The 27,538-nt window shown below is 37.7% G+C and overlaps 1 protein-coding gene and 2 long non-coding RNA genes across 5 annotated transcripts in view; all 3 read left to right on the top strand.

The window, feature by feature from the left end:
- Positions 1–20,984, top strand: part of LOC110052995 (uncharacterized) — a 208,340-nt gene extending 187,356 nt beyond the window's left edge. Inside the window, exons 1-2 of one of the 3 annotated variants that reach the window (XR_002297100.2) lie at positions 14,040–14,224; positions 20,747–20,984. This is a non-coding gene — a long non-coding RNA (uncharacterized LOC110052995). Of the gene's footprint in view, positions 1–14,039; positions 14,225–16,388; positions 16,608–20,746 lie in introns of those variants that run through there. The other 2 variants (XR_016209620.1, XR_016209621.1) reach the window with 2 other exon arrangements.
- LOC110053048 (uncharacterized) lies at positions 5,928–8,118 on the top strand. The gene is made up of 2 exons (XM_020759235.2): positions 5,928–6,080; positions 7,273–8,118. Exons 1-2 carry the CDS (start codon positions 6,070–6,072, stop codon positions 7,838–7,840), a joined length of 579 nt encoding a protein of 192 aa, XP_020614894.2. The 5' UTR covers positions 5,928–6,069; the 3' UTR covers positions 7,841–8,118.
- A 2,441-nt stretch (positions 20,985–23,425) lies between the features above and the next one.
- LOC110052968 (uncharacterized) lies at positions 23,426–27,387 on the top strand. Its single transcript, XR_002297094.2, has 2 exons — positions 23,426–23,660; positions 27,095–27,387. It is a non-coding gene; the product is annotated as an uncharacterized LOC110052968 (long non-coding RNA).
- Positions 27,388–27,538: the final 151 nt, after the last annotated feature.

Raw genomic sequence — 27,538 nt, forward strand, 5'->3', positions numbered from 1 at the left:
CTCTTTCAGTCCAATGGGCTTGCTTTAAAGTAGGGCGAAGAATTTGCCCACAGTTTTAATGTAAAACAGATTAAATGTATAGAAGCTAAGTTGACGAAGGTCACGCAGGACATGGAAGCACTAGAAAATAAGAAGAGCAATTATAACAGCATATTCAAGGGCATACTCAAACAGCACATCAACAAAAGGAGAAGGAAAAAAGAAAACCGCAGAAAGTCAAATGAAAGAAAGAGGAAGCGGACTGAAAATAACGTCCAACGAATTTATGGAATCTGTGTTGGAAACCCACTAGGAAATGATCTTCCACAATGCCTTGTGTACCCTCCTAGAACGGCCGTCCCGGAAGAGTGTATTAAAGTTGAGGATGTTTCCGCGTCGTTATTTAGAAGAGATGGGCCATATATCGCTCAGTTCTTGGAAGGGAATTATTTCACCAATGCTGCAAGAAACAGAATCACCACCAACCTTGAGCAGGAAGTCAGAGATTATGTTTACACCTTCATGTGCCCTGAAGAGTACACTCTGACCGAAAGCATTGCTGCTTCTTGCAGCATTGGTGAAAGAGACTCCCATAGCAGCACAAGCGGCGACGAAGAACTCGACGACAGCGAAGATGAAGATGAGTGCCAGTGAAAGTTGCATTCGAAAATAACAGTGTTAAATACTTCTTTTCAGTAGCTACAAATGCTTTTTGTCGCCAAACGTTTTTTTAAAGCAGAAGCAGAGTTTGTAATAAATTTGTATCCTGCCTTCTATGTTTATTCTATAGCAATTTTTTTGATATTCAAACATTATGCCATTTTAAAGTTTTACTAAAATATTTCACATGACCCCCCCTTTTTCCCTTATTTTTTTGGGATGGCCCCCCCTCGAAAGCCATTTTTTTTCGCATGGGCCCCCCCTAAATCCCACCAGCCCCCCCTACCTTATAAAAAATGAACGGTCCCTAAGGTGTCCCCTGTGCTTTAGTTTATAAAAGTTATATAAAGCAGGCAACTTCTTTCTCCAAATTAAGGGAAGAACTTTAAGTTATGGTTTCCATATTATATTGAAAACATCCCCTCAGTAAGTGAAAGAATACATGTAAGTTCTACTGTTCTGCTTTATTCAAGTTAGATAATATCGCATTTGCAAATTCTGCAGACAGTGTGAACAGGTTAACACAAATCAAGACAAGTACTTTTTATACCCTTAAGCAGTTAACTGGTTATTTTTCTGCCAGTTGGGCTACAAAAATGTTCTACCCATATAAAATATATTTGTGTAGTAATCACGGCTTCACAAACCCCGCATATATCAAGTGGCCATTTTTGTGTAACATTGTCGATGAACTTCTTCTCTATTGTCTGTTTTGCTGGTTTTCACGTGGTGCCGTCAATATTTTACAACTTCTAAATTGGACTGTTATCTATGTTTTATCAAAATTTTTGATATTTCTCATCTCAGATGATAAGCTGAAATGTTCGTGATAAGTTCTGCCTTATATTTTCTTACAATTTTTAATAACAGCTTCCTTATTGTCTCAAGACGAGAACCCGAAAGGTCTCTCTTCCTCCGACGAGTCTTGTTGTTTAGTTTTATTCATGTTCATTGTTGTACTGCTTAATACTGTCCTTCTGAAAGGCAGTTTAAAGCCAATGTTTGGTAAACTGTTTTTTACTCTCTCGATAATCTCTACAGATCTTGATGCTCTTACTTTGTTACTTCTCGTATCGTTTAATGTCAGTTGTGAAAATTTCAGCTGTCGCGATCTTTTTTCATAACCAAGTCTTGGGAGTTACGATGGTACACTTTATTATTGACGCAAAGATCGTACACACCAGGCGTTCGAAGGGCTATTTAGTTGGGCTTCTTGTGCATTTAATATATTTAGGGATGTCTTTTGCGATTTAGAAACAGCCGATAGTGTTATTATTTTTACATTATTTTCTCATGTTGTAGCTTTTTTTTTAATATAAACGAAAATCTGGTAGAGAACATCAGAGATTGGGTAAAAGTTGAGCAAAAATGGCAAACAAGCCAGAGCTTAATATTAACGATACCATGAAACCAAATAGTAAAACAAGTTTCACTGATCGCTGAATGACATTTACTTTGTGAACTTGAGTGACACAGAAAATTAATTTTTAAAGCGATATTGAATAATCAGCTAAACAAAGCTTTTTATGTATACAATAGGCGGCTTGCCGTTACTTCAGAAGAAAACGTAAAATCTAAAAACTGCCAAATAGCTCTGACTTCAGTTTGCCGATGGGTGAATTTTAAAGCAAATGAAATCAAACTAAAATCTAACATTTTAAAACAAGAAGACGTCTCTTTTCTTGTTCAGTCTTACAGTTTATAAGTGACACGCCTGTGAACTAGCTAGGTGTAGTTGAGCGCATTGCCTACCTAATAAACAACAACATTTTTTTGAACCCCAAGCTGTATAAGTTCAGTGTAATAGTTTTCTGATGGGAGTAACCTTCTCCGGCCCGTTCAGTTTTTGTTTGAGCTGATTCCCTTTTTCCTGTGAAGTATTAGCCATCTGTCCAGGTCCCAATGACAAATCTTGTGTCACAGTCCTTGTTTTCCAACGGCTGTCAGCGTTCAGTTTTAATCAATAGACAAAACAAAAGACCGATTCTTGAATTTTCCATATTTGGTTTATCCACCCACTGTACAAGTTTCATCTTTAAAAATTTAAGAGAGTTTTATTATGATCAAAAACTGTTATAACATGCATGCGGAACCATTCAAAAACAAGACTAGTACAGAAAATCAATATCGAGGCTTTGTCTCCTCAGTGCGTCTTCAAGAGATTACCCCAATTTATCGTCGTGTACTATACGCAGTATGTGACGACCTTCCCGAGCAAGTAGAAGCACAAACATACCTTTTACTCCCTTTATTTGGTGTAAATAAACCTTGAAAATAAATGAAACCTGACTTTTTTACCCAAGCAAACGCTTGCGACAAAACGAAGTATTTAACAAATATTGTTTAATCACCTTGCTAGCATAATTCACTACCAAGAGCGCCGAAATTTAAAGGTTCTGATAAATCTCCTATTTCATTTTGCTTAATACAAACTGATGCGCGTGAAAGCAGCGGTCGATACTACTTTCACCGGATTGAAAACAGACTAACATTGAGTTATCGGAATCCACACTCGGCACCGGTTTGTGCGATTCAGTGAAGCCCTCCAGAGTCCCCCGAAATGCAGAATGCAAACCGGGAAATCTTATGACTCAGTGTTTCGCCTTGGGCTTAAAGATGGCGAAAATTAGGCTTACCATTCTGATTGTTAGTATTCTTGCCCAAGGAACACACTTAAAAGTTCTAAGACTATAGTTGGTCCTATCAGTTGTCTAGGTGGGTAGTGGGTCACCTGTGGTTAGCTAAGCTCTCATCTACACGGAGTTACACAGCTACTCCTGGTTTGCGGATCATTACTAAGGCGTTTTTTGTCTTGTAATTAATGGTCGTTGCATAAGAACTTGTTTTTCTTATGAATACCTCATTAAACTCAGTTTCTGATGATAACGCTTTTTTTTACTATTCTGATATCAGTCAAACTTTCAGAACCGGATTCGGTCTGTTTGGTGGTTCTCCATCGTGATTTAATCAGAGATCGATTCCAAAAACAAAACTTCCTAAGAATACAACTCTAAGAATCAAACTACATTAAATTTTTCCAGTCGACTGACACAGAGGGAGAGCAAAATCTTTTTCTAGAAAGCGAGACCTTTTAAGATCTATTACATGCACTGAATAACGTTGTTCAAGAAAAACGGGATTTGGTTAGAGTTAGAGGTTTCAGATGGCCGAATTCGGAAAAACAAGCCCACTGCAAAATACTCTATTATCATTTAGCATGAAAGTAAATACAAAAACAGATAATTATAATCGCAGTTATTGATAAGCACTTCCAGGAAAGCTCACTTCTTCTAATGGAAATCTTTTGTTTTAATCACCCAGTCATATTGAAAGAAACGCGTGGGTTAGAAAAATTACAGCTGAGTTTTTGGTTAAAGGTAAAGACGATTCCAGACATAAGAGAAATGAATAAATGTTAATTGTTCTTACTTCCTGCCCAAGAAAATTCTGAATTATTGGCAAAACATTAAACTAAAACTATAATTTAAAGCGATGAAATCGAGGTAGCTACAAGCAGTTATTATGATTTCATCGCCTAAGAGCGAAGTTAAGATCAATCTTAGTTCAGTTTCCCTTACATTGCATTCTTATTACTATTCTGGTTATTACATGTTGTTTTTTAATATTCGTTTACAACTTATATTAGTATCACCATAAATTTTCCAAGCAAATTAGTTCTTTGTGGTTTATTGACAGCATTCATTATGTACAGTCGTGAAGCCGCTGGGACTACGAAGAAAATGAAGAAATAAGGAAAATATTTTACTAGACAATCCGCCATTCCATTGACAAGGTCTCAACTGTTATCTGAAAAGATTGGCCAGTCGTTTCATCACGTCTTGTCAGTGAAACAAGACTGAAATGAATTTTATCCATCGGAAGGGAGATACTATAATTATTCATTAAAAACGAGAACAAGACACTTCTATCAAGCCTTGCTTCCTCAAAAAATAAACGCTTTCCATTAGAAATACTTATATCCCTTTGTGTGATTTACTGCCGATATCACGAATACTGAGCGTTCGCTGATTACTTCATTAGATGAAAAAAGCTTTAAGTAATAAACGGTGTTCAAATCTGATATTTGACAAAACATATTTTGATAATAGTGGCCTACGAATTTATATTCATATCAGGAAAAGGTAAATTAAGTCAGAAACAACAAATTGGTTTAGCGATCTGGATTTTTTTTTTTCTTTTCGAATAAACGGATGTTATAATTTCGAAGTTTCATTCTCGAAGTTTGATCTTTCATTCCTACCAATGGTTTCTGCAAGGTGGCTAACTCTGATGTTTTATTTAGTTCACCGAAGTCATAATAAATTTCTAATTGCTGTTCCAAGGTTCCTCAACGATGGGATGAATATCCATTATCGAAGAACTTAACAACCCACGATCAAGCCTCTGGACAGTAAAAACAGGAAGATCCCTTCTTTATGATATTTTTTATCTTAATCCATTTTAACAGATTGAAGAGATCACTGATAAGACAGCAGAATTTTTACGGTTACAATATTAATTTCCTCTTCAGCAATCTCAGTTCCGTAAAAGCTAAGGATAAAAAAAAGTCACGCCGTAATAAAATCGACTTCCTGAGAACATTTAGCCAACGTGAATCTACTCTAATTAGCTTGTACTAACACACATTCACGTGCGTGCGCTTGGAAGCCTAAGTAATTAGCCTTCGAAGGAGAAGTAAATGGATGTGGTTTGATTTATTCGAACAAATCAAACCACTTCCATTCATACTTGAATCATTCCGTATTTTTCCGTATTTTCGTGCAAGGTTTACCGCATTCCAAACTTATATACTTCGTTTCTTACGGCATTATTTCTCTAGTGATAAAACCAAAAGAGGCCAGATTGTGATTACAGGCAACAAAATGTTAGAAATAAAACTTAAAGAATACGAGTGACACCGCATTGAATGCACCCACAAAAGGCCTGGCAAACAGTCACTGAGCCCGCAACACCGTAACCCAAAAAATCTACATAACTTGGAGTCAAGTCGTTAGTGGTTCGCGGTTTATTAAATTTTGAGTTGATTTCTCTTTCTTTTTTTTCACGTTTGACTGTAACATGTAATATTTCAAGTGCTCATCGATACGTATCAATAATAGGAAGTAACGGTATCTTCAAGTGGCTTATGGTAGGAGCGATTCGTTAGGACTTCTCAAGGCTTTTTTCTGAGCGACTGGTGAATTTTTTGACCGGATACAAATACTGTTTCCTAATCAAATTATTGCTTTGTTCAAGCTACTTAAAATGATGTTAACCGGTAGAATATTAAGACAAAAGACGCTGTGATCTTATCAACACAAGGACTCTTATAAGAACTGAAAGCCTCTCGTGCTAAACAGTCAAACCGTGTATCGGCTTTTGACACACTTGGGATAAATTCTGACTTCGAAAGACTTTTCAGTCCTTCACATGCCGCAAAGGTACGTACTCAATTAGATCATATTTATTGGCACTTTTTCCTATTTACAGCTCATTGTTAATGACAGGACGAGGCCTTACTGACAAGCGATATACCAGTAAGGACTTTGATCGAGTATCATATTCATCTTCACGGTTGATATAACCAAAAACTCTTGAAGTAATTGATTCATGTCTCGATGGTCCAGTTCCTTCCTATTCTATGCCGCGTATACAACCTTTGTCAACAATAACTCTTTAACATTTCAATAAATTATATTCTCTGTCACTGTTCAAATCTATAGACTCTTTTGTTTGAAAACTTGTTTATCATTTTTATCATACCTCTTTGGAAAACTTTCCATCGGTAAACTACCATAAAACATAGTCATTGCCAGCACTGTAAGAGAGTGATTAAGCTCGATACTGTGGATAATTTCAGATCACTTTGTTATACTAGTCAGTCAGACACGCGTCAGAGTTATTTCCGGAAAATTGTGCCGGCATTTTTCGCATTATTTTTTTTACCGCGCGAACAAATGGAAGCCAAAGTGGAATATGCTATACCTTATGAATTCTCAAATCCCAGAAAAATGTACCAGTATAAAACAACGATGATTTGATGGGTCAGGAAGTAGGTTTGATTTCCGCTGCTCTCTTGAGGAGTGCGGACTCCTTCCCCCGAAGAGCGGTTCGTAATCGAGCCTATGTGGGACGATATCTCGAAGTTTATTCTAATAAACATGAAAATGCAAATCACACAAATTATTGTCTGAAAAGTTTAAATTCAACTGACGGCAGCTAGCAGCTTAGAGCTTGACTCCATTTAGGTAGCTAGACGACCGGATTTCCACACAACCCAGCTCGAGTAAACGACCTACAAAGTCAACGAATCATCACGAAATTGTGCTGGATCTATTGTTATAACCCTCGTGGCTCTTTTCAGGCCTCCTTGCCACTATCTACCTGGATTTTACTTCATGAATGGCGAAGAAGTAAAGAAATAAACCACTAAAGCAATAATAGTAATTTTACAGAAGGCTAGTAATATAGTACAAAGCATACCAGTAAAGTAATTTGCTACTTTTAAGCTAATAATTAGCACAAATACTGCTCGTTTGCCAAATGATACCAATTCAAGAACTAGCACGAGCGATTACCTTTAGTTTAGCAGTCTGTTGTGAATAACTGTGAGTCTTTTCCTTCATCTCCTAGCAAGATGAAACTCTTGTTAATTCTCCTACATGTTTCTCAACTATGGGCTACCTCATCTGCAGAGCTGACGGCCGAAGCAGCAAGAAAGGGCAAACATATGCTATTGGGAGCCGACGCCCTTCTTGACATGAAACGAGATACAGGGTGGGTGGGAGATGCTATCTCTGATGCACGTATGCCACCTGGTTTGTACAGAGCCCCTGGCTTTCAGGGTGGAAAAAGAGATACTGCCTCTGATGCACGTATGCCACCTGGTTTGTACAGAGCCCCTGGCTTTCAGGGTGGAAAAAGACATACTGCCTCTGATGCACGTATGCCACCTGGTTTGTACAGAGCCCCTGGCTTTCAGGGTGGAAAAAGAGATACTGCCTCTGATGCACGTATGCCACCTGGTTTGTACAGAGCCCCTGGCTTTCAGGGTGGAAAAAGAGATACTGCCTCTGATGCACGTATGCCACCTGGTTTGTACAGAGCCCCTGGCTTTCAGGGTGGAAAAAGAGATACTGCCTCTGATGCACGTATGCCACCTGGTTTGTACAGAGCCCCTGGCTTTCAGGGTGGAAACTAGAGATAAATGAAAATCCTTTTCTACAGCAGAAAACCATCTTAACCCTAACCCTGACCCCTAAAGTGCTGATTGATTGATTGTTAATTGGGAATGCAATAGGCCTTAACGACTTGATTTAAATTCAAGCGCTTTTAATTGATACAGTCGTTTTGAACTTGGAATATCTTTTAACTTCAAATATATATTCAAATATATCTTTTAACATTCTAGAAAGGTTTAAGAGTTAATAGACATATTGAGGAACTTCCGAATAAAGCTATCATTTGCAAAGTCTAAAATTGTGTCTTCACTTTTCCGTTTGCATGAGGTGTACAGTAGCAGAGGTTATATCGTAGTAATGTTGCGCACTGTACCAAGATAGATTACATCACATTTCAAGCAAACAACGACTGCGTACTATTGGCAGTCCAACCCCGGCGTACAAAACGATACTGAATGACACTATAGAAGTCTTAGTTGGTACGCAAGGATCTTGCAGAGCCGCTGTCAGCCTTTTTCCCAGCCTCTCTGTACTTCTTATCGAATTCCAGGCAGGAAGAAAAGAGACACTGGGACGGGTGTTGAGCCGCAATGACAGTACATCATGTCTGCTAGTTAAACCTTCGCAGGAAGTCGAGAAATTTTTAGCGGCGGCTTGCGAGTTACCAATTAACACGCTTGCACTGCATTTCAAAAAGGACTATTTGGTCCTCACCCAGAACTTGAATAGATGGCTTACAGCCAGACGTCCTCGTGTTTGAGCCATCTGTTCTGACGAATCGAATGGCACAGAACAAGAGGTAATTGTTATTCTTTAATCCCCAAAACAGAATCAGGTATTCCAGACAGTTTACATGTAATTGTCGGGTAAAATGATGAGTATACTTTCGTAGAGACTCTTATTCTTCGGCCATTTCAGCTTGAGTAAAAATAGAAAACAAACTGCTGACACAAACTTAACAAAACTATACTTTCCTCCGTTATCCAAGGTCTAACTGTCCTTATAGAAGCCCATCATATTTTGCTGCCTTCTAACCAACTCTTTCTATTCGAAGGGTACATGCACGTTTCGGGTCTCATCAAAAGTTTGAGGCAGGGAGGCTATTAACTTGCGAAATCACAGAAACATATCGTTCGGAACTGCTCAAGAACGCTATTTCTCCATACAATGACCTCAGAGCCGAATAGTCACCAATGGTCAATTCAAATTTCGTGACGTCGTTCGCGCGCAGCGCTACTAAACACTTATTTGATTATTTGGTCATGATAAAAAAATAGTTGGTCATATGATAAGACAGACATTAAAAGAATTGCCCATAATAAAGACACAAAAGTTATTCGGCCAAATGACAAAACACGCATGGAGAGAATTGATCACACAAAGGAGCCCATCACTAGGAGCGTGCAACTGCCACACTAAGCCTTTGTCATGGCATTTTTACAGACCGTTCTATTTTAACGCTTCTTTTCCCGCAAAACAGGTCAGTTCCGGTCTACATGACCGCGCATCGGTAAAGAAAAAAATGGCGGCCTCAGGTGGAAATGCATGATGACTTCATGCTTGTGATATGGTGACTGAGGTACCTGCGGGGGTCTGAATTCGCAGTAAATTCAAACTAAAAATAGATCGGTCTGTGAAAACGCTGTGACAGGAATATGGGGTAGTTGTACGCTCCTAGTGATGGGCTCCTGTAACAGGGAGTCTCTACATTAAGGCTGTGATGTTCAGCCTACCAATCATAAATTCCTATGGTGACTAATGGACGAATTCGATTTGTTACACCCGCTTCCAGTGTTACGTCCATAGGCGACATCTTTCGACCATCTCTCGACATTCCATCTTTCGACATGCTATGTAAACGGCTGAAAGACCGTTTACCTGTGAAACTGGCAATTTTTCCGGTTATTAGCGGAACAACTGACAAATATATGATAATTACTGACCTCAAATGAATGATGAAGGTCGTGGACTCCCGATTTACGGGATAATTCAAACGATTTTAGTGTAGTCGACCGGCTCTCAATAGTGACTTCCGGTAGAGTTGGGCTGCTACCGCTCAGCTAATATTCGAAAGATGTAAACATTCAAAACAGTCGATTTATCTCTCACAGAATGACTTCTTGATACTCCTAGCCTTAGTTTGATCTCAAATAAGTCCATCTTCCATGACTAAAAGTCGAGTTCGACCGTAAAGAAGTCAGTTGTGCTTACATTTTGACGTAGGCCAGGTTACATAGCTGTCGAAAGATGGCGTGTCGAAAGATAGTTGCTATGCACGTAACACTGAAAGCGGGTGTAATATTATTGAGTAAGCCTGTGGGGTCAATATGGCTGAATATTGGCCAAGATTTTTTCTTGCGTATTTATGAACCGAGAGCTGTTCGAGGTTCATAATGATGCAGATAGGCCAGTATCCAACCATCTTGACCGCTTGACCGAGAAAACGTGGTCAGCAAAGGATTTGTCATATAGCATAATGCACACCATTTTCTTTGCGGATAACAGTGGGTAGTCCTAGGAGGGCAAGATAACTCCATATCGTCCACGGAGCTTGCGGAACTAGCCATATAATAAGTTATTTTAGCGTGGGCGCACCTTGCAAAGTAGGCCGGGCATCGTTGACACTAATGCACTCCGTTTTCGAAAGGATGCATTTTCATCACTGACGCGTTTTCGCCTAAAACGCTTCCCTCAACACGAGTGCTTTCGCAGCGTTTTTACCGTCCACAATAAAACGCCTGGAAACGCTGATATATAAGAAAACGCCACAACTGTTTCATGAGCACATAATGACGTAAGCGTCTTCGAAAGCCTCCGTTTTCGCTACTCCGAATTCGTGTCTTCACTTGTAGAGTTTCAAATGCATTCGTACTCGATGAAAGCGATGAGCATTTTCGATCGTTTTAATGTAGAAGGTGGGCGAAAAAGTGTCAAAAAGTATACAGACGAGCTTTTATGGACACTATCGTGGCATGCCTTTTCTGTTGAAAACAGCACTGAAGTTATGACCTTTGAAGGTACACTCAATGAGTAGAATTGTACTGGTGTGCCACTGCTTACTAGTGCAAATGTGGCAATCTTGCTAAGCTATCGTCAACAATCAGCCATTCATGAACAGAAGTTGTAAGTTATCAACAGAATGACGCCTTCTTTCGCTTTTCTGACTTTTCGGAGGAAGACCTAGAAATATTTAACAATTATTCGCTGAAGTTGAAGAGAACATTGTGAATATTTACCGAGACAAAGTAGAGGTACAGATTCGTTAATGTTACCAGAGGCAAATAATTATTTTAGTGTAATTTCTAGTATTCATGTATGCAGCCGTAGTTTTAATATTAAATAAGTTTACATGTACATCCATTGTGAATCAATTTACGCATCGAGTTAAGAAACAAAACAAACAAGGGAAACACTACGAAAAATAAATTCATCCGGCACCTTTGTTTTATCATTTTTGATTTCATTCACCGTTGAACGCAACAAGTCAAGGTGAATTTTTCTTTTGCCCAAAAACGTGTCTGCGAATGGTTTGTTTCGAAATATTTTTGTAGAATCATTCCATGTTATTTTATCCTTGTCGAAAATGTTCTGTAACTTGTCGCTAGATAGAATATGGCAAGACTCAGACGTTTTTTTATAAGCTTTAATTTGATATAGGGGTTTAGGTATTTACAGTTTGAACCGAAAGCGTACATCGTTTGGATGGGAGACACCTCTTAAAGCTGTAAAGGCATACATTAACCTTAAATGCGTTAATTGAATACGAGTTGTTGAAAACATTTTTGTTCCGAGGGTGACAGTAGTCATTTTGAAAGTTCTCCATGCTTTCAAATATCCTGAACTTGAAGTAATGACTTTCGAATAAAAGAAAATTTCATTCACAATGGTCCGCCATGTTTACTTGCCAAGGTGGAACAGGTGGCGAGCTTAGTAACCAAGCTTAGAAATGTTATACTCACCGCTCCGCCTGGTGCGGTGAATATGGCGTCAAAAGTCAAGTTTTTCGACCAATGAGAATGCCCAATTTTTATATTCACCTCTGGAAATTATACTAATTCTGGATAATTTAATTTTAGAGAGCATTCTTAATTATTTTTTTCGTCACGCAACTTGAAAACGTTATTCGCTCTTGATTTCTGTAAGGTGACAGTTTAGCGGCCTTCGGGCCTCATCAACTATCTAGTTGTTAACTACAACATCATGATCAACTATCAAGTTGTTAATTATAACATCACGATAAAGATATCATGTGAATCGTTGAATGGAGAACAAAGCGCAATAAAGTTTTAGCGATTATTTTCCAAGACAGTACGACAGAGTTTGAAAAAGTATGTCATTAATGGTAGCCATTTCATGACTTCGATATCGCACGTATCTAGTGAGTTTTTTTTTTTAGAAAAATAACCCAGTATTTTCAGGTTTAAATTCATAGATATATTTACTTTGGGTTTTGACTTTTTGGCGTCACGTTCTTAATAGTGCCCCTTTAAGGATATTCCCTGTCAACGGACGTCTAGTAGATAGAACTTTAGGTTGTCTGCCGGGTTACAAGAGACCGTCTGACAGCTTCTGACTGTACAGACAGCTTGATGATCGAGCATCACCGATTCAATGCTCCACAAAAGGCCTTAGCTAAGGTCAAAGTCTCTGAGGCTACCAGCTTGAAACGTGAATTAACAGATACATTATTTTTTTATGATTTCAACGAGACTGTTCTTTTGGGGGACTTCGCATTTCACAATAATTCAGATTCATGGCAAAGTTTGATCATAATCCGTCTACGATACAGATGCACATTTTAAAGAGCGAATGAAATAGGAAATGAAGCTCAGTTTATATCGAAAATCACATCAGTAACTTTCAGCTGGACACGGAGAGAAAACTATACAACACTACTGCAAATCGAAATAAATAAGGCCGTTCCAGTTCTCCATCGCATTTACTCTTTTATTTCTTAATTCCCATGGCGAAGGACGATCAAAGTGACGTCCCGCCTTCAGCAGCTGTCCTCTATTGGACACTTTCAGAGCGGTTAATTCACAGCTATTGTTTTACAAAGCGAAGTGGTATCGCTTAGTTGATGAGTAATGCAATCAAATAACAATTTTTAGCCTGTTTTATGACGGCGGCAAACATCTTTTAAGTTGTTTGATTTGAAGCTTAAAAACTTCAATACCGGCTCCTTAGCTTTGTGAGTAAACTCAACTCATTATCACAACTTTCCTCTCGTATATAATTTTACTTTAGTTCACCGTATGTTTCATATCTTCCCTGCTGGGGCTGTTTGGTCTCTGCTTGATCATAAAATCGATGATTTGGATGAAATTTTAGCTGGCAGTGGAATTAACTCAAAATACCGGTCGCCGTTTTTGTTTTGGGATAGTCAACGAGTACCGTCGATAAGCTAACAGCGCGGGAAAAAACGCAGAGGGTCAGTCTTTCCCCGCCCTTATTTTCTCTCTTTTCTACACGATCAATTGATAAAACATATATTCTTCACTGCTGTGAGAGCGCTGAGTTCTTGCCACTCTTTTGCGTCTGGAAATAACTGTGCGAAGCTTGTGTATGTGTTTGACAGACACTTCCACTGATTTAAGAATAAAGTAAATTTTATTTTAGTCGGTTCAACTCCACGTATTAGAAATTATAACATAAACTTAATGCGTCGAAAGAGTCTTGGAAATACGTTGGAACAGACTGATTTCTTAAATTATTAATTATAGTAATATCAAGTTAATATAATTCCTCGATTAAGCGACCATTACTCGAGCAAGCACACCGTCTTGTAGGATCATGAGGTTGAAAATATAAACCCACTACTTTACTCAAAAAGCAGTCAAAAAGGACGAGCACAACAAACGGGCCGAATTATTCCAGGTACCTTTACAAAAAAAACAAAGTATTAAAATTTATGAAAGGCAAGTCTAAAAATTGTAATAAGCAACGTGGGCGCTTAATCGAGGAAATACATCACTACAATTTATTGAATATTTACTGATTTGCCCTGCTTGACTTTAATATCCTGAAGATTTCCCATTAAAACAGTTTATACTCGGAAACGTAGCCCCGTTTGAATACTCCATCAAATTTTACTTTAATATTGTTTAAAGATGCTTCCAAACTCTGACAACAAAAGGATTAGAGCGGTGGATGGAAAGTTAAACAAATTGAACAGGAAACATGCTCAGCGCAGTTTCGGTTTAAAAACAGAACCTACACAACTGCAACAAACCATTTCAGGTCAAGCCATCAACGCCAGAGCACCTTGACTCCATCACACTGAACAAAACATGCAGAAACGTCTGGCGATTTTACTTGTCCTTGCGCTGGTAGTCGCCGTTGCTAACTTTCCAACAGCACAAGGGTTTTCAGGCGGAACTGGAACCTGGAAAAGAGCTTTGCAGGTAGGCTTGAACTTCTATATTCCTTGGCAATTCGTTTACCGTCTTCTGTGAAAACAGCAAACGGTCACCAAGTTGCCGTTTGTCACACCTGTCTCAGATTTGACTTCAAGAAAATGGCCCTCTTAACATAAAATACGAAATAATTTTTAATTAAGATTCCAAGACCAAACAGGAAAAAAAAAGAAAACATTCTGGGGAACTAAAACCGTTGGAGCGATCTGTGTCTATTATTAAAATTTAAAAATTTAAAAAAGGAGTGAATTGTTTCTTTGAGCTAGGCTATGTAACAAAGAAGAAAAACCAAACAAATTAAACAATAGTTAGATGACATGTAGTTAGAGCAGGAAAGTCATGGAGGTTAGTTACTTTTATCTATTGGCTGCGCCTGCCTACTTTCACAGTTCCTCTGTAAGTCCCACATTTTCTTCTCACGGGTTCATGAATTGCTCAGGACTCGTCTTTGGGAAAACAATTCCTGAAAGTGAATTAACATACGAATTCAAGTTTACCCAGGCCAGGGAGAATTGAAAATTAAACAGAAAACTTTTAAATTCCTTACTTTTAATCATCAATGGAACGATATGTGTCAGTTTTATTCATAATTTTCGTTTTAGTGCATGTCGACATTTCAAAATTTTCCACCCTCAAAGCTCATTGAGCTCTTCAACTTTTGCTTTGTATGTTGTCTTCTTTTTATTGATTCTCAGAATCATGAAGATTTTTGAATCATTCGCAAATCATGAAAATTTGTGTTGATTCAAAAAGGAATCAGAACTGCTTGCTTATAAAAATTATGAGGGTAGACAGCAATGATCATTAAGAACGAATTATCCCGCTAAATCATCTTGCCTATGTCTATTAATGACGAATATAGCAAATCGAAAGATAAGGCAAACACGAAACAAAAAAGGTGAAAACGAGAGCTGCCTAAATTGTACAAAACTGAGTCTCATCAGTTAATATTTCAGTGCGCATTTGTCCTGGATTTCGGACTTCATGGTGTTCTATTTTCATGAAGATATTTTTAGACCTGGGTCGATCTGCAAGTGAAACACAAATCGTTAAAAAAGAAAATTTGCATCATAATTCCAAGTGAAGAATTTAATCTTCTGATCTGAGGTAGAAGTTGTTTATATTGTTTACGTCAACCCTTCTCAGTGATAGACGCACGCGGAAAGTGTGATAGGCCATTCATAATGAAAGCAATTCGGAATGTTAAAACAAATCATTAAAGAGTATTTAAAGAGTAATTTTACTCAGGGCGAAAGCGACACCATGCAAGAAAGCGCTAACTTCATTTTACGATCCCAGGTCGGATGTGTGAAATCCACAAAGATTACTTTGATATTACTGTCCTCTTTCGACTGAAGGAGGCAAAAAGCAATTATAGTTTTTTACGACATCTCCTTTCAAATTACAATAATCCGAAAATCCACATTAGTCGAAACTTCGTTCCGCAAGGCGACGAGTGTTAGGTCGTGAGTCGAGAATACTAAAAAGTGTCACCATTTTCAGTCTTGTAACTCAGAACTTATGCTTTTGTGATTTTGGCATTAGCAGTGTAACTGGCGTTTAAATTTTGTTCAACCATCTGCTCGCGACCAAGACATAGCAAGCGAGAAAAAACGGTTGGAAAAACAAAATTTTCTTCCATGATTTTAAATCACGGAAATATAGAAGTTAAAAAATCTTTCTCAGGCTCGAAGCCTAGTAATCCATGTTTAATGTGTGTTATTAAGACACAAGACGACCAATTAATAACTGCTTTTTAACTTCAAACGACAATCAGTGGCTCAGCAGAGAATACTTCATCAAGCGAACAAAGCTGCCTTGATGATGCAAACAAATTTGTGCCGCCAAGGAGCAAAATTCTGAATAATACCGCCTGGGTAAGGATTTTTTTCGCTAATCCTGTACTGATCGACTGCCTTTGTTTCTTATTTTACTTACTTCTCGCATTTTAAGGAAGGAAAAGTAATTATTAGTTTTAAGAGAGTTTTATCGGACGTTCTTGAATGACGTCGTTAAGATAAATTTGTCAAGATTTACAGCCGCTTTACGACGATGTGGGAGTCACTTAATTATTATTACCAAGGGTTCATTTATTGTAATGAGTGTGATGAGTGCGTACTTTACATGTCTTTTGTTCGGTTTTGTATAAAGGGCAGCTTCGATTCAAAAAACACAACCAACACAATTGTAGTAAACAGTAGAGTCAAAGCCGTCAAGCGAAAGCATCACATCTTTTCTAAACGACACTGAAGAAATCATGCAGAAAAAGCTAGCAATTTTCCTTGTCATCGCGTTGGTAATCGCCGTAGCTAACTTTCCAACTGTTCAAGGATTTACGGCAGGTACTGGCTCGTGGAAAAGAGCCCTGGAGGTGCGTCGGACTGTGTTTCTTGTTTCCATTTCTTTTTTTACTAAAGCGCTAACCGGTCAACTAGTTGACTTGAGCCGTGTATTTTCTATGACAGCTCTCTAAAATTATTACTTTGTAAGGACCTCGTTGTAAGATACTCAGTAAATTTTATTATGATTCCAAGATAAAGAAGCGAAAAACGCTACGTAGGTTGGGACAAGTTTTTCTTGGAGCAGAGCTGAGTAATTGAAAGGAAAACCAAACAAAAGATGACATGTTTTCTCTCAATCATGCCAATTACAGTGATTTTGCCTTACTTGGATCAGTCGGCCTCAGTTAAACTCAACTGAAAATGTTTTGCCAGTAGAAAATGCCTTAAATGTTAAAAAAACACATTTTTCTGAGCGCGACACTCAACAGGGTTTAATGTTTAATTAAAAACCGAAGATTTGAGCCTCACAGTGATGTGAGAAATACTTCGGAGATAACAGTCCACATACTTGTACTGTTTGTGTAACAAAAACAGACCGATGATAACGTCTGTGTGCTTGTACGAATCGCTCAGATCAGCGAAAAACGTAAATTTGTTCCATTCTGTTTGACATAAATTTAGGATATCTGGACAGATCAGCGTGTACTTAGCGTTGCCCAAGACGTTGTGAAACTTAGCAAGTCGAGGCTTTAATTTTTAACTGGTTTAAACTAAAAAACGTTTCGCGGTAAAAGAAATAAGCTTGCCCACGAATGCAATTAAAGCGTAATCAAACAGTAGCGGCCATGCATTGAAAAAGTAACTTGTGTGTAGATAAGAAGCTGTAAATCATACATTTTTCTTTCTCTTTTATATTGGAAAACCTTTCATATTTCAAAACCCAAGGTTGAGATTAAAACAACGACTTTTTGGCTTTCATTACAAATTGACTATTCGTCCTTTTTTTGTAAACCCTTTGTAAAACAATAAACGGTCGCTCAGGTGAAAACTTGATTGAAATAAAAATCAGTTAATGTATTCTTAGAAAGTTTTCCTGAAGATAAATCATGCAAAGCGTAAAACATACACCAATGGATTAAATAATTACTTGGTAGACAGAAATAAGCAACTACCTCTGTGCTTGACTACCAATGCAAAGCACCCTTTTTGCAATATACAAAAAAGATTTTCAGTTCTTGTTTACAAAATGTAGATTCTATTGTCAACGACAAGACAAAACACATTCGTGAGATCAATCATGGACCAATAACAAATAATGTGGCCCAAATCTTTTCTCTTTTTTTACTTTAACAGCCAGTATTAAGCAAAATGTCTTAATTAAAAGTACTTTAGCAAAAACCCACAGCACAGGTTTTGAAATAGCATTTGTTTTGCTTTGATTTTAGTTTATTCAATATGTGCTGTTAGCTGTATCACAGGGATGAATTAGACGCTACTCAACAAAGTCCAATAGTTTAACCCTGACGGTATGAACAGTACAGGTTTGAAACTTTGCTGAGTAAGGCAAACTACCCAGTGAAGGTCTGTTCTTTAACAACTCGATTTGATAACACAACAGAACATGTATCAGTGTTCGACTCTGCTAAGCAGTCATGTTCCTCTTTCTTATTTTCACGGTTATTCCGTAGTTGTTGTGAGATTTTCATTTTGTGTAAAAACGATTCATCTCATTCTTTTTTTTTTATTCAGATGGTCATGTTAACCTGTGTCGCTCTTTTTTTTGTTCCTACCAAGTTAATCTAAAGCAAATTTGCGTTGTCGTCGCAATTTACATGTCAAGAACACGTCAAGTTTTGCGTTCATCCGGCATATCCTAGCAACAGCATTATTCCTAACAAAAGAGAAAATTCGTAGTAAAAGTAATAGCAATAACAACACTAAAAACACATTAACAAAGCAGATTACTCCTTTCAATTTAGTAAGTGTTGGTAATTTGTGGTTGTTGATCAGCAAAAACAATACCACAGGAAAGTACTGCTTAAAAGCTTTCATTTAAATGGCCGCAAGCCAGAATTTTATCCAGAGACTTAAAAGTTAGAGTTACCTAGTACAGCGGCATGATAAACGGTGCTACAAGAAGATTCTGCTCTATAGCTTTCATTTGAGTGGTCACATACCTGGATTTTATCCATAGGCTTACAAGTTAGAACCACCTTGTACAGCATTACAGTACCACATGAAAGTGCTGCTCAATAGCTTTCATTTGAATGGTCACACGCGATGGTTTAATCCACAGACTTTAAAACGAATTTGTACAGCATTATATTAGGAAACTAATACTATTACATCATTGTAAACAGAAAGTACTGCTCGACAGCTTTCACCATAATCAAACAACGTTATTGAGAGTCACTTGTTCTGCATAATAAAAGTTACATGAGTTCTGATAACAATATTATTGCTAGTGGAACATTTCTACATGAAAAATGCCTGGAGTGTTGACATTCTAAATTTAATGCCACATCTGAATAGGTTTTATACGTATTATGTCCGGAAAATGCTCAAAATTCACCTGTAAGCCTCGCTTGCGTGCAATAGACCTTTTTAGCTTGGGCGGTTTGTTTTCCAATTACAGGCCACGTGATATTCTCTAGACAATTGTCCTTTTATCCATCTTAAAATTCTTCATTCATATTCGCGCCACTGTTTGAAAATTTGAAAGCAAGAAATAGGGCAACAAACCGCCCAAGCTAAAAAGGTCTATCATTCTTTTAAGGGCTTTGCCGCCAGTTCAGTCATTGTAAATAGTGTCTCCAATTATTTTTTTTTAAACTAAATGCCATCGACACTCAAAGAGCGTTGGGATTTTCGGTTTTGCGGATTTCGCCGATTTTTGGTTCGGTTTTTCGGTTTTCGCACTTAAAAACTGCGGTTTTTCGGTTTTGGTGTCTAGTGCGGTTTGCGGGTTTTCTCCAATTTAGTCTTTGGTTTTCGGTTTTTGTCAACAATAATGGCGGTTTCTCGGAATTTTTCCGTCCAATGTATTCTATGGTTTTTCTGGTTTTGCCATGGAAGTTACATCCTGGAGTCGCGCTAAACTGTAATCCTCCAGAGGAAAAAAGATGGCGACTGATGCATCTACCCATAATTCTTAGCGCACAAAAACCTTAACAACGTTCATAGAAACGTGCAGAAACGTTGTAAAATCTTCAAACCTAGGCTACTCAATGTCCTTAGCACAGGGAAAAATATTGTAAAATTTGGCTTTCTTTGTGCCTTATAGGCTACTTTAGGTTCGCAAGGCATTGTGGTAAAATGTACAGCCGCCCTCTTTTTTCCTACGGAGGAATCCAACGGGCCTCTTATAAGCTTTGTACCTGGACTTTCTCTTAGAGGAATGCATGACAAGCCTAAACTCTTTAACAGCCGTTATTTGGGTCGTAACGGCTGCCAAGCAGAGGCTAAAGGCTAAAGATAACATCAAAGCAAAAGACTGTTTCACATATAATCACGCAGCTGGGATGATCTTATTGCTCGATTGCGAGTTGTTTCTCCTTTTCGTGGCGGAAATAACATTGCGCGCACTCGCTCCCCTCACGTGTAATAACAGCAAACTATAGACGGTTAGTTTGGTTGTAAAATAAAGTAGTTTGGTTGTAAAATACGGCTGCCATCGTGCCTACGCAAATGAAAATTCTTACAATGGCAATCAAAAAACAAGTTCAGAATGTCGTGTTTCTTTTAAACAAAAATTATCTAAAATTATTTTACCGTGCAATTTTTTCTAGTCTCGTATTGCTGTAGGTCTGTTGAGCCGATTTACAAACAAATAAGCAATTTTTTAGACCACGAAGAATTCTGTACTAACGAGGGAAGACGCCGAAAGAACTTCGGAAAGTACAAAAAGTACGTTTAGACATATAAAAATCAAATAACAGAAAGAGAGATTCTGAAGCCTACCAAAGCTTTGTCAGTGAGGGCTTTTATTTCGGTTTTCGGTTTTCCGGTTTTGGCTTGACTAATCTCTTGTTTCAATATCATATTTTATTTTGAGCCCTGACAACCATTGTGCTACATGTTTGTATTTCCTCACAACAGAGTGACTGCTGTAGCTTATATTTTTTGGGCAAAATGTAAATATCCTTTCTAGATTGACCAGTTTCAAACGCTTTTATTGAAGGTAAGTTGAAGAAACCATAACTGGAACACGTTTCTCTTTCTCTTGCAGGTGATGAAGGAAAAAAGAAGCATGTGTCATGCGATGAGAGAATACTGCAAACGAGAGTTTATGGAAGACGAAGAAGCGCCCGCGCCTTTGAAGGAGTAAAATCATGTCCAGCGGCTGACTTGTTACGTCATGTAATACATATACAACTGAACAGCAAACTTTTCCAAAAGCACAGATGAAGATATCTGATTTAACTGTAAAGTTTGGCACATGTAATAAAAGAAAATAAGCACTGAGACAGTCTGACGTGTGCGAGTCTTTGTCATTAGACTATCAAAGCAATGCCAGTGTATTTTCCGTTTACTTTTACTCTCCAAAACTCTGATAATACGCCCACAAACCTGAAAAACAGGAAACCTTCCGGTCTGACAATCCTTTATTGAAAGCCTTTGGGCGTATCGCTTAGACCTGGAGAGCAATATCATTTCATTGATTTTAAGTCGCCAGCAATTTAAAAGCGTTTCTTTTTTTGTTTAAATAGCACTAGAGTATGTTCAGGGACTTTCAATGTGCACATGATGTCTGTTGAATCGAGCTGTCGTTTTGTGTTCCATATCGATATCTTGAAAACCTGTTACTTTGCAGCAATCTTAACCGTCTTAATATAGCCTCAACCGTTTTAAAAGGGCCAAATTCCCTCCGACGATAAACCTTTCCCGAAGCTAAGTCAAGACTTGTGATCAATAGCCAGCGTTGTAGACGGAAATTTAATGCTGTATCTTGGCACAGTGTTCGCGACGCAGGCTTGCGATCAAAGGTAAACGGAAGGTTTATTGTCAGAGAGCTATGAGTAAATCAGTACAAAAAGCGAGGAGATTCCCCTAAGGAAATTTCAGTCGGCATGTCTCACTTTCATTCTTTCGTCAAACCCTTTATTGTTAAGGACACAAAAAAGCGTGGTTAAAATGACCTGATTTTTATTTTCTGTTAGCTCGCGTGCATCACGGGTTCTTACCAACTTACAGGACCGTTACAACAGATACTGATTGTATCGGGGAATTACTAAAGTCTGTACGATAGTCAGGGTAGTAATTGTTGTAATATCTTTGTTAATGACTACAAACCCATGATATACTTAAGGTTTATAAAGCACAACAACTTTCAAAGGTGAAAATGCCCTTGCTGGCTTCTTGTTGTTTGAAAACTTAATTGTGTAACAGCCAGTGAACAGTTAAACTTAGTGACTATAAACTTGACATGTTGTGGAAGTTTCGGGTCAGAATACAATTAATTTACCATCATGGTAGGTTTCTTACTCTCTCTATTATAATGTTCAGCCGCGATAAGTAAACATCGGCCGCGCCTAGTGGTTTTATCTGATTGCCACTTAAGAGAAGAAAAAGGGGGAAACATAGAGGACATTTAATCTATTTTTTCAGGTGGTTTTTCAAAAATGCTTTTGTTTTTCCTGCACACTTCCTTGTGTTTGTAAGATAACAAGTAAACAGCGATAAAATTAGGTCTTGTTTGAGTTGCTTACCCCGCTTAAAAGCCGTTCGCGTGATTATTTCGTAATAAACTGTTCATTAAAAACCAGATGGTGAACCGGCTCATTTTCCACACAAACGTAACCTCAAAAATATACCCAAGATATTTTACCAACGGGAGACAAGATACAACAGATTTAACTTTGGAGAGTCGTCTTTTAATTCGGTACAAAAAATGTCAATTGTATTTTGGCAGAAAGAAATGGCAGGGAAACAGGCCATATGTCGTGACAATGCGTGCCAAATTGTTTGAGTGACGCTACTGAATACTTGACGGACCTTTGTAGAGATAACGTTGTCAGAATAGAACAATTGTGCAATTATCAAAATTGTCCACGACATTTCGTTTTAGAACAATCTTAACCCTTTCTTTGATTCAACCGAAAATACATTTGTCGGAATCTATGGGAAACGGAAATCTGGATAATGGAAATGTAAAAAAGTTGTTCGCGTTTCATTGTACTATAAGCTGATATCTTTGTTTGATGTACTGAATTTGCGGAAAGACCTGCCAGCGGAGACCAAAAAGATACGGCAGCGGGAAAAATCGACTTACCGGCTTTAACATTTGACACATTCGAAGCAAAAGTGTAAGAATAAAGACAAACGGCAGCTAAGGACATTGTCTATGCATCCATGATCAGTTAAAACAGGCTCGCGTAACTAACGCTGATTCAAACTGACGTTAGGAGTGACTAAGGGAAATGTTTGTTCCGATATTGGTACCAAAAGAAAATTAAACGTTATTTATTTCAAGTTATTGCGTTATTTTCAAAAAGGTACTGATTTGCACGTGAATGTGAAATACACATTCAAAATGTTGTTGACACCGTTGTAAGTGTACCATACAGATGAGTAAACTTTGTCCATTTCTTTCTTGCTTTGCTGATTCGCAAAAAAAAAAAAACAATGCTCACATTTAAATATTTTTTCGGAAGTTACCGGCAAACAAACAGTTTTCCACGACAATTTTTTTCTTGGTGACACAGGCTAAGTGGCAGGATGTCAATTTTTACTGTCTACTCTGAAATAAAGGAAATTATAAGTGGCAACATTAAATCCTTCGGATGTGAGATGGAAACAGATAAATCGAGCACGCAAAGCTAAGCGTCATTTCATGACCGGATGCAACGTTTGCCGTCAATATATACAGTTGACATTGTATCAACGTCTTTTTATTTACAAGTTCTAATTCGTAGATAGAAGGCGACACTCGCCTATATAAACCTCTAAGTCGACCAACCTTGAACAATCAAACACAGCTATTGATCTTAACGTTTTCCAAGACCAGAGAAAAGCAAAGAAGGATGAGAAAAGGAGGCACCTTTAGATTTTTTGTGCTAGCGGTTCTGTTTTCCGCCCTTGTGGTCCTCGGACCATGCGAAGGATTTAACGGGGGTACTGGGAACTGGGATACAAGACGAATGGTAAGTATTGAATCCATCTAAATAAGCAGTTTATGTCAGTGAACTATGGCGAATATTATAACGCCACTTAAATGTTTCGTACGTCACACTTTTAAAAGAACGAAAGCTCAATCCAAAAATATTTCTAAAGAGAAACTTTTCTCTCTCAGCACCTCTCTCCACCCGCTGTATCAGCGGATCGGGACGAACTCTTCGAGTAGCCTGCAAAATTATATAGTAGTTATGTATTTAGCTATTCCGACTTCACGCTTTCACCAAATCGTGGTTTATCGATCCTTAGCCGGCAATAAAACAGTGTTTGCTAATTGCTGTGTTTGGAAACTTCCAATAACTTACTTTGAAACAGAAATAAATTAAAAGAGCTAGGTCATCCAATTGTAGGCAATTTCAGCATTGACTGAATGGTCATAGAATCGATCAAAATAACGCGTAATATCGGTCTCAAAGCACAGAAGAAACAGAACGAAGCCAAATATCTACATGAGTACGCAACCTACTTTAACTTAGTTGTGTTTTCATTATATAACAAAAATATATATATGTGAACCGTGTGGAAACATTGCTTGCAATTTGCCTGCACCTGTTTATGAATCAGAAGTGAATAATTTTCGCTGGTCCTAATTTACTCAGTTTTACAAGAATACTAAAATTGAAGCTATTGAAACGTTGCACTGATTTTTTTTTCTTTTTTTAATTCAATTGCTTCTTGTATATAAATATTTGTAGTGCTTTTAAAACAGAAGATTTAAGACACTGTATTGAAAATCCTAACTTGTTGCGAAGGCAACGATTTTGTGTTTGAAGTTCTCAAAATGTATTTAAGTAAATCTTGAAACGTCGCCGGCAATTTTATTCGCGTAGGCGCAAGCTCTCATACAAATACTGGAAAAAGCAAAGTTTTGGCACCGCTATTGCAAATATATATTTGGCATACATTTGTTGACTCTTTCCTCATTTCAAATGTATGTATAAAAATAGCTTTTTAATGAAACAACACAGGCTTCAGTTTAAGAGCTATTGGGCGTTCAGACTAAAACGAAGGAAAAGGTGTTGAATAATAAAAACGAATTAATTTAACTTCTGACGTTTTTCAGAACATTCCGTGGCTTTATTTTCTTTTAAATAGATAAATGAATAAGCAGATTTGAGATAAAGCAATTTCCCTCCAAACGGTGAACGTTAACTGGTATGAAGAGAAAGTAAAAGCCGTTATTTTAATTTGTGCTGTTTTTTATATAACATGAAGCACATTCTCCTAAGAAATAAACAAAGTGCTCCAGGTATACAAGCATTCCTTCTAAATTACTACACAGAGGTTCCATTCACTTCTCCAAATAACTTTGTACGCATGCAAATTACAGCAGATATAGCAATGTATTCTAGCCTTTCTGCTCCTTGACTTTCTGGAAAGAGGTCCTTAAAAAGTGCCTTGATAATCTATTAATTTTACTAGCTTTGGATTTAGAATTTTTAATAGGGATGCGGCGGTTTACCTGTATCTCTCTCTCTCTCTCTCTCTCTCTCTCTCTCTCTCTCTCTCTCTCTCTCTCTCTCTCTCTTGGGATGTGAAAGTAATTGGACTTTGATTAACTGATGGAATAAAACTGATTGAAAATGCGTCCCAGCTCTTCGATCCGTGGTAGAAAGAAGCTACTCGCGATCTGTTTTCAGAAACAAGCGGGTTTATTCGTGTAAGTTAATGTGCTTTTATTTTTTGGCGAAGTTTCCTCTGCTTTTTTCACATTTGTTGGTTTGTCAGTCCTAATGACGCTTAGGAAATTAAAATCCTTACAATGGATTTTATGTAATAATCTAGGTAAATAACGTGTAAGGCAAGTAAATCTTTTAATTTCCTTTCACTGCACTAGAGGCCTCGGAAATGGAGTTAACATTAATAAAATGGACAAATATATGTGCCAAAAAGAATACCATTTAGAAACCACGTGGTGAAATTAACATCACAAGAAAAGTGGTCGGAAATAGGGCTTACTAAACTTTTAATGCACTAAATACCAAGTTTATCAATACCGTTCAATAAGTTTCGCTCGGTAAGCCTTTATCATGAAAGTTCGGGTTTTAAAATGCCGTAAGCTAGTAATTCGCTTGGTCAAAAAAATGTTAAACGTAGAGGATTTGTAAACAAACTGTTAATCAGAATTAAACTCTGTCGTAGTGGAAAAAAGTACGTCTCAAGTTTCTTTCACTTGGCCATTAAAATGCGGCTTAATCAGAGCACTGCAAATAAAATGGTTCCTTGATTACTTTATAGTTAACAAACTATTGATAGATTTTCCGTTTATTTACAAGTCTGTGTCATTAACGGAACTCCGCATTGATTGCATTTTCGAAGGAAAGCTGTAGTTAAGTGTCTATAAAATGCAATAGCTTTAAAGCGCTCATCAGTAGCATCGCAAACTCTTGCAAAGTCTTCCAATCGATACCGACTGAATTATGAAGAAGGGAATCGCAACAGCGTTTTTTCTCTCGATCCTCGTTCTAGCTGCAATGTATCTTCCCTTGTGCCAGAGCTTCAGCGCAAAGACCCCATTCAAAAGAGATCAACTACAGGTTTTACTGACTTCATCTTTCATTTTTCTAATTTTTCGACGGTATAGTATATTCTTTTATTTGCCTCTTTCAACCTGGCTGCATGCGGCTCAAGTAGTAAAGCACCAGATTGCTACGACGAAAAATCTCAGATATATTACATTGCTCTCATGACGGTTTATTCCAAACAATTGTAAAAAAAAATAATCGTGCACAGGTTTCTTGGAAAGGCCTAAAAAATAATTTGCGGTACAGTATTAACTCTCTAGACCGAAATATGGCGGATAAAGTTGTGACCTGTTATTAGTGTACGAAATTTATCGTGAGAACTTTAATTTTTGCAACTTCAAATCAGTTATATAAGCAAACTTCTTAGGCTCTTTCTCAGACCCTCAGGTAAACTCAAATAAGTGATTATTGTGTAATCGTGTGTTGCACCGCAGCGAGCTTGTTAAGCTTGGCAAAGGGTTTCCAAGTTTTCGTTAGGTTTTTTGTTTCTTTTTTTTTTTTCTGGTTGGACTATTGTTGCTTAAATTTATATTATTTTTTTACTGAACAGTAAATTTCGTCCATAGGTACTTTCAATCGCCGGGATGCCAACCCGGCCTTCCGTGACACTAATAGAAATGTTCGTCAAGGGTTCAAAATGCGTATCCTCTGAGAAAAGTAAAAAAAAACAAACAAACAAACAAAAAACATTTCATGCGGCAGAAGGCACCCAATCGCCTTGGTACCTTGTAGAAATAACACACTTACAAAACAGAAATTCTTCTATTTCAGAGTAGATTCTTTTTAAAATTACCACGACCATCCTTCCTCTCTACTAAGTTTTTTCATGCTCTGCAATCTTTTCTAACATTTTCATTGATTTGTCTTAATCTCTCGAGGCAAATAAACGTGCACTGGATAGCATGTGCAGAGTGGCGAGGGAACATTGCAAACGGGAGATCTTACAAGACGATGACTTCGCTATTCCTGGTCCTCGTCCAGTCCAGTGAAAGGAAAACACGGTGCAGTCAAGATTACAGACACAAGATCTTAAAAGAAACATCAACCCAACTGTTATTATTAATAATCTTTACACTGATGACAACGTAACTTGACAAACTCGTAAATGACATAGTTTGAACTTATACATAGAAGTCACTATTACAATAAAGATCAGAGCAAAGCAACACAAGATTGATCATGATTTTACTTCTCTTTCATTGTTCATGCATTGCCAAGCAGATCGGTGCACGTGATAGATTTAGACATGATAAAAACATTCAAATACATATATGCTCCTCATGTATCGCCAAATTCTCAGAAATGACATGAGTAAGAAGTGT

This window comes from Orbicella faveolata, unplaced genomic scaffold, assembly GCF_042242905.1.
Source record: "Orbicella faveolata isolate gen_17 unplaced genomic scaffold, um_ofav_v1 contig_3, whole genome shotgun sequence".
Classification (NCBI taxonomy): Eukaryota; Metazoa; Cnidaria; class Anthozoa; order Scleractinia; family Merulinidae; genus Orbicella; species Orbicella faveolata.